The following is an 8,363-nucleotide window of genomic DNA, read 5'->3' as shown; positions in this document are numbered from 1 at the left end:
TAAAGATAAATGCTACTCATTTAAACATTTGTTATTAATTATATTTCTGAATGTCATGCATGCTCATTAAACAGTTGGAAAGATATCATTTAACTTAAAGAGAGGAAAGATTTTACTTTTATTTTAATTTTTACTTTTTATGTTTCTTAGGGAAATGTGTTTTCCATTATGTGCAGAATGGAAAATCTTCATACTGGGAAGAAATATATATGCAGGGTCAGTCTGTAAAAGTCCAGTGTCACAGTGGCTATAGTCTTCCAAATGNTCAGGACACAATTACATGTACAGAGAATGGCTGGTCGACTCCTCCAAAATGCATCCTTATCAGTAAGTAACCAGCCCTTACATTGCAAGATACTAATGACTCTCTGTCCCTTCTGTATTAACTGTGGCAAAAGGCTTCATTTTTTTCAGTGTGTATAAGTGAATAGTGAAGATTATTTATAAGTATATACAACCTAAACACTCCTAGTCGATCTTAAGCCATAATAAAACAAAACATTTAGCAAACTTAATTTTATAGTACTATGTGCTTTTACCTTACTTTACATTTGACTCAAAACAATTATAAAATTATAATTTACCATTAAACAAAACAGCTAAACACATCATAGATATATTAACTTTAAATAAGTTAATATTTATGTGTTATTTATGATGTGTTATACACAAGAGAATTCATAAATAGTGTGCATGATCCAGTTATGATGTTTTTCTCCAATCTTTTTACCACTATTTTTATGTCGTGTCAATTTTTTCTTGTTGTGTATACTTGTAAATATCTCAGTTTTGTCTTATCTTATTATTTTTAAAGTAAATATCTATAAAATATTACAATATCATAGTGTTGATATACATTCCTTTTAATATCATTTGGAATTTTAAAATATGATCCTAAGTCAATTTATACTTAACAATTTTTCATATTTAGTTTTCTTCTAATTTATGCTTTAATAATTTTTTTGCAGGAAAGTGAAGAATTCTAAAAAATAATCCTTTCATTACACACGTCACAGATGTGAAGTTTTTTAGACTTAATACTGACAACTTTTTTTATAGAGACTTCATTGCCATTATCTTGCATTTTCAGAACAATTTTGAAATTATCATATACTATTGAGTCTTCATTTTTATGAATGTGATTCATATTTAAAAGTATAGTCTGATTTTGAATGCTTGTCAATTGCCTTTTATTATACCACTTTGCTGATGAGAAACTTTTCTTAGCTTCATTCTTTTTTAGATAACTGTCCCTTATTTATTTGATCTCCAAGAATTTTATCTTCATTTACTTAAAATTTTAAAAGATTAACATTATTGTTCTATTTAAAACTTTTACTGTTTTTTTAACTGATAGCTTTTCTTTTGTACTAGTTTTGTTTATAACCTTAATTTTACATATTCTTTCTAGAGTTTTTGTGAACTGGTATGAATCATATGAGTATACAATATTTTAAAAATATTTCTGGTCTTTTTACTTTTTAAAGTCCTTTTCAGGCTGATTGATTTAGTTTTCTTTCTTCAAGTAACTCAAAATATCTTAAAAGAACTGAAAGCTTTATTCTCATATTCCAAGGACTTAACTATGAAAAAATCAATTTTCTTCAGGAAACAGATCACACATATATAGAGCTCAGTTCAGTGGCATTGACAATGAGGGTGATTCTATGACTACAGCCCCATCCAGAAGCAGATGCTGGCCAGGATGTGGAGAAAGAGGAACACTCCTCCATTACTGGTGGGATTTCAAGCTGATACAACCACTCTGGAAGTCAGTATGGCGGTTCTTCAGAAAACTGGCATATACCCAGAAGATGTTCCAACTTCTAATAAGGACACATGCTCCACTATGTTCATAGCAGCCTTGTTTAGAATAGGCAAAAGCTGGAAAGAACCCAGATGTACCTCAACAGAAGAATGGATACAGAAAATGTGATACATTTGTTAGGGTATCCAGGGCTTTCTGTGGTGAGATAACTGGGTTCTGATGTTGCCAAGTGGCATTTGGTTTTTTCTCTTGCTTATGTTCTTATGCTTTCCTATCACTATCTGGCTATCTCTGGTTTTAATTGGCCTTACTGTCTCTGCCTTTAGCCTGCCCTTCCTTGTAGGAAGCTACAGATCTGTGAGCTGAATTAGAACAGGTATTCTGGGAGGCAACTAGTGCTTTCACTGGTTAGGGGTGGTCCGCTGTATCACTAGTTATGGAAGGCTTCCTGTCATCCAGGCTATGGCCGATGTCCTGTGACTCTGGTTATGACAGACCCCCTGACAGTCAGACTGTACCTGAAGGGTGAAGGTTAAGGGGGCTGGAATGCCAAGTCTGCCCTGGGCAGGGTTGTGGACTGGAAGGGAGATGTGTCTCTGTCAGGGTGAATAGGTCCAATGTATACAGGGCTCTGTAGGGTTCCCAGTTAGGCCAGGTGTTTGAGCTGGTGGGATTTACTGTGAGCCTGTTTATGATGGAACTCCTGGGAGTTATTCAGTCTCTAGGGGTGGGAGGGGATTTTGTAGCACCTGATCTTATAAGTAGCATTCTTGAAGATGCTTTCNGTTTCCCATTATTTAATTTTAGATTGCTTATAAAAACCAGGTGTTCATAATTATATGAATTAAATCTGGATCTTCAATTTGATCCCATTGGTAATTTTGTTTTTGTATTTATGCCAATATTATGTATTTTTATTACTATGTATCTGTGATAGAGCTTAAATCATGACTCATGATGACTCTGAAAGAGTTTGTTTTTTTTTTAGTTAATTAATTAATTAACTTAAATCTTGATCAAGACCCTCCTCCCACATCTCTTTCTAGTCCCAGAACTATAAATCCCCCGAAATTACACTCTCCTCTATTCTAAGGAGAAAAGGAATCCCTCTTTGGGTATGACCACACCCTGGGATATCCAGTTGCAGAAGGCCCAAGTGCATTCTGTAGAAGTGAGACCAGACCAGGCAGTCAANTTAGGGGAAGGTGATACAATGGCAGGCAACCAAAACAATTAGAATGAAGTCATGAAAACTAAGCTGGGCATCTGCTACAAATGCATAGATTGACTGGATCCAGTGCTGACATGCTTTAGTTGTTAGTTCAGTATCTGAGTCTCCATGGGCTTAGGTTAATAGATGTTGTAGGACTTCCTGTGGTGTCCTTGACTTCTTCAGTTCATTTAGTTCTATGCCTCAGTCTTCCACAAAGCACCCCAAGCACTGCCTAATGCTTGACTGCAGGTCCCTGTATCTGGTTCCACATACTGCTTGATGCAGCCTCTCAGGGGCCATTTATATTAGGATTCTCTCTGTAAGCATGTCAGGGTAGGATTGAAAGTGTCAGGGGTTGTTGATCTCACATGGCATGATCCTTATAGCTGTTTCCATATACTGCCGGATGCAGCCTCTCAGGGGCCATTTATGTTAGGACTCTGTCAGTAAGCATGTCACCGTATGACTGAAAGTGTCAGGGGTTGTCGATCTCACATGACATGGATTCCTGTATCTGTTTCCATAAACTATTGGATGCAGCCTCTAAGGAGACATTTATGCTAGTCTTCTGTCTGTAATCATGGCAGAGTATCATTGAAAGTGCCAGGGGTTGTCTTTCTCACATGGCATGAGTCTCAAGTTGGGCAGTCATTGGTTGGCCATTCCCTCAGTCTCTGCTCCATCTTTATACCTACATATCTAGTAGGCAGAACAAATTTTAAGTTGATGAAGATCTTTTCCCAATCTGTTGGTTGGCTTTTTGTCTTANTGACAGTGTTCTTTGCCTTACAGAAGCTTTATAATTTTATTAGGTCCCATCTGTCAATTCTTGATCTTTCAGCACAAGCCATTGGTGTTCTGTTCAGAATTTTTCCCCTGTGCACACAAGTTTGAGGTTCTTCCCCACTTTCTCCTCTATAAGTTTCAATGTCTCTGGTTTTATGTGGAGTTACTTGTTCACCTTAGACTTGAGCTTTGTATAATGAGATAAGAATGGATCAGTTTTCATTCTTCTACATGCTAACCTCCAGTTGAGCAAGCACTATTTGTTGAAAATGCTGTCTTTTTTCCACTGGATGGTTTTAGCTCCCTTGTCAAAGATCAAGTGACCACAGGTGTGTGGGTTTATTTCTGGGCTTTCAATTCTATTCCAACAATCCACCTGTCAGTCAGTGTACCAGGACCATGCAGTTTTTATCACAATTGCTCTGTAGTACAGCGTGAGGTCAGAAATGGTGATTCAACCAGAAGTTCTTTTATTGTTGAGAATAGTTTTTGCTATCCTAGCTGAAAGGACACTGATATAGCTACCTGCTGAAAGGCTCTGCCAGTGCCTGACAAATACAAAAGTGGATGCTCACAGCCATCCATTTGGTGGAGCTCAGGTTCCCCAATGATGGAGCTAGAGAACATACCCAAGGAGCAGAAGAGGTTTGCAGGCCCATAGGAGGAACAACAATATGGACTAATAGTACCCCCAACTCCCATGGTCAAAACCACTAACCAAAGGAAACACATGTTGTGACTCATGGCTCTCACTGCATATGTAGTATGCCTGCATCTGTTGAATTTGTTTTGTGACTAAGTAAGTGGTCAATTTTAGATAAAGTGCTGTGAAATGAGAAGAAATTACACACACACACACACACACACACACACACACACACACACACACACACTGGATTGTTGAACTGTCTGTAGATACCTGATAGTTCCCTTTACTTTATAACATTTATTTGCTCTAGTATTCCCCTGGATGTCCAGTCACCTGGAGAGAGTGGGCTATTGAAGTCTTTCACTATCAGTGTCTGAGGGTTAATGTGTTTTAAGCTTTACAAAGTTTCTTTTACAAATTTGAATGGGGACAGAGATGTTAAAAATTGAAATATAATCTTTGCAAATCTTGCTCTTGATGAATAATAAGTATTGCTTCCTCATCTCTTTTGAATAATTTTGGTTTGAAGTCCATATTGTTAGGTATTAGATTGGATTCATTAGCTTGCTTCTTAGGCCAATTTGCTAGTAAATATTTTAACATCCTTTACACTGATTCCATGTTTATCTTTTATGTGGTATGTTTTTACATGTAGCAGAAGATTTTTCTTGTTTTCACAGCCATTCCGTTAGTCTTTTATTTTTACTGGAAAAATGAACACATTGATATTTAGAGGTATCCATACTCAGTGATTATTAATTCATTTAATTTATTATTTTGTTGGTGGTGGTGGTATTGTGTGTGTGTGTGTGTGTGTGTGTGTGTGTGTGTGTTTTGCTTCTTTCAGTTTTGCTAGTGGGAATGTATTTATTACGTGTGTTTTTGTGAGTGTAGTTAAACTCGCTGGGCTAGATTTTTCTTTCTAGTAGCCTCTGGAGGGTGGTGTTTGTACATAGAAATCGTTTAAATTTGGCTTTGTCATTGAAATTCTTGCCTTTTCCATCTACAGTGTGTAAAGGTTTTGCTGTATATTGTAGTCTGGACTGGGATCTGTGACATTTTAGAGTCTGAAGGATAGCTGCTTGTCTTACTTTAGATATTTTCTTTTAGAAGTCAGATATAACTCTAATATGTCTACCTAATTGCTCTTTTTTCCTTGAGGCTTTCAATATTCTTTCTCTGTTCTAAATGCTTAGTAATTTTATTATTATATTTTGAGTGATCTTTCTCTTTTGTTTCCTTTAATTTGGCATTCTGTGTGCCTAATGTATCCTTATAAGAAATTGTTAATTTAGGGTAAGAAAAATTTTCTTTTATGATTTTGTTGAAATTATTTTCTGGGTCATTGTCTTAGTTAGGGCTTTACTGCTGTGAAAAGACACCATGCCCAAGGAAACTCTTATAAAGACAATATATAATTGGGGCTCGATTACAGGTTCAAAGGTTTAGTCCATTATCAACAAGACAGGAAAATGGCAGCATTCAGGCAGGCATGGTGCAGGAGGAGCCCATAATTCTACAGCTTCATTTGATGGCCACTAGGAAAAGAGTGTCTTCTAGGCAGCTAGGATGAAATTCAAATTTTCATAAATATATCAGTATTTACCACATTTTTAAATAGCCAAAATAGTCCTCTAAATATATAAATAGCTTAATTGTTATAGATCTATATAAATCCATCTTTCAAATAAAATTCAGTTGTTATAAAAGCTATAACATAGTAGAACAATACATACATGCTACTGAAATAAATGTAATTAAGTGAGAATATGATGCACAGCCAATGACTACCAGTAGACCACTAGGCTGGCCACCCACAAACCTTCTGTGCTTTCTTGCTTCCTTCAGCCTGACACCCACTCATCAACTATAGGTCATTCCTGTCAGAAGACCAACCTCCAACTAGAAAATGAATATNTACTAGATGAGAGTCCACACAGGCCAACAGAAGTCTGACTTCCATCTCTGGTGAAGGCCCCATGCTCAATCATCCACAGAGATATAAAGACCACAGAAGAAACAGAAAGGATAGAAAAAAAAGCCATCAAACAACCATAAACCCAGAAATCAACATCTAGAGATAAAATTCATTCTCAACGCAGATTTTTATTAACCAGTATAAGAACACAACCAACAACAAATAGGGCAACATGTTTCTACTAGAGCCCATGTCTCCTACTCCATGAAGCCCTCAGTACTCCAAAACAACTAAAGCACAAGAAAATGACAATAAAACCTACTTTATGAAGATAATAGTGGTCCAAAAAGAAGAGGTTAATAAGTCTCTTAAAGAAATTGAGAGGACAAACCCTTTCTCTAGCTCCTCCTATGGGGACCCTGTGCTCAGTCCCAAGTTTGGCTGTGAGGATCCACATCTGTATTCATCAAGTTCTGGCAGAGGCTCTCAGGAGACAGCTGTATCAGGTTCCTGTTAGCAAGCACTTCCTGGCATCTACTATTGTGTCTGGGTTTTTGGTGTCTGCATGTTAAATCAATCCCCAGGTGGGGCAGTCTCTGGATGGCCTTTCCTTCATTCTCTGTTCCACTCTTTGTCCCTGTGTTTCCTTTAGATAGGAGCACTTCTGGGTTAAAATTTTAGAGGTGGGTATGTGGCCCCATCCCTCAATCAGAGGCCATGCCTAACCTCTGAAGTGTCTCAGGTTACTGACATAGGTCTGTGCTCCTTATCTGTGTGAATATTGAGTGCAGCCAGATTTTGTTGTCATTCCACAGATATTTGTATGTAGCTATCTTATTGATACTTGCATGTAATGGGTGAACATTACCAAATGAGTGTCTGGAATTTTTTTTGGGGGGGGAATAAATTGGTGCCACAAATGTATGTGTGCTCATCCACCTCCCCCCAATCCCTTGAATAAAGCAGCAGAGCTCTGAGAAAACTTACTGCTAGTGCTTGGGATTGGAAAACTGCAGAATAGGAACACTGAGTTCGATTGATTTCCATTTGAGATTATTTAGATTGGTTTGGTGAGCTTTTTTGGTACAACTTGATTGTTCAGATTATCAATAAAATGCCTCAGGGGTTATATTTCCGAAGGATTGTGGTGATTAAAGGAATCTTTACTGTCTTCCATTTTGAATATCTTGAATAGTTGGTGTTCTGGGAACCTTTGACCTTAATTTTGTGGGTAGTTTTTCTTCTCCTGTTCTCCATCAGAGTGTCTTGTTATGTGCTAGTGTGCTGACATTTGGCCAGATGAGCTAGAGGATGACCACTGAGAAATGGAGTATTCTGCTCCATATTTTCTCTGTTCTGTCTCTTCTGTACCACAAGTCCAGTGACTCTCATCTTTTTGAGCAAAGTAATATTTGTTTCTTAAATTCAGCAAAATACCCATTTTTTTTCTTTAGTTCTCATTTTTCTATTTTCTGAAAAATTCTCTTTTACACAAATCTACCTCTATAATGAACATTATTAATCTATTCCTACTCTGGTATTTTAGTCCAGTGATTTTTCTTTTGTAAAATGTGACATTGCTAGTTTTTACTGAAATATGTTTACTTTTGGTTTGAGTCTACTACTCTATTTTTGTTTCCTTATGCTTTTATTATATTCTTTTACAACAATAAAGTCACATTATTTTTTCTGACCTTTATTAAACTTTGAACAACCATTCCATTTTAGGTATGCAGCTACAATGACTCTTGAAATTATTGGTCCTGGAGTCTGTAGTAACTTTGGATATGTTTTCTAAGATCATTGATTAACTCCAGAAACCCTAATGGGATAAATGCGTTCTAGGTTCCTAACTGATTCAATTATTCTTAAGCTGAAAGAAGGAATAAAAGAATGAATGAGGGCTGGAGAGATGGCTCAGTNGTTAAGAGCACCAACTGCTCTTCCAAAGGTCCTGAGTTCAAATCCCAGCAACCACATGGTGGCTCACAACCATCCATAATGAGACGTGACACCCTCTTCTGGTGCA

General features: G+C 36.9%; 1 protein-coding gene across 1 annotated transcript in view; it reads left to right on the top strand.

The window, feature by feature from the left end:
• The window catches only part of Cfh (complement factor H), a 74,314-nt gene that overhangs the window by 42,380 nt on the left and 23,571 nt on the right, over positions 1–8,363 (top strand). Inside the window, exon 8 of the mRNA XM_029538693.1 lies at positions 151–327. Coding sequence (XP_029394553.1) covers positions 151–327 — 177 coding nt within the window. The remainder of the gene's footprint in view (positions 1–150; positions 328–8,363) is intronic.

This window comes from Mus pahari, chromosome 5 (genome assembly GCF_900095145.1).
Source record: "Mus pahari chromosome 5, PAHARI_EIJ_v1.1, whole genome shotgun sequence".
In the NCBI taxonomy this organism is placed as follows: Eukaryota; Metazoa; Chordata; class Mammalia; order Rodentia; family Muridae; genus Mus; species Mus pahari.
Note: the sequence above shows the minus strand (reverse complement) of the source record. Positions and strands in the feature narration are given on the sequence as shown.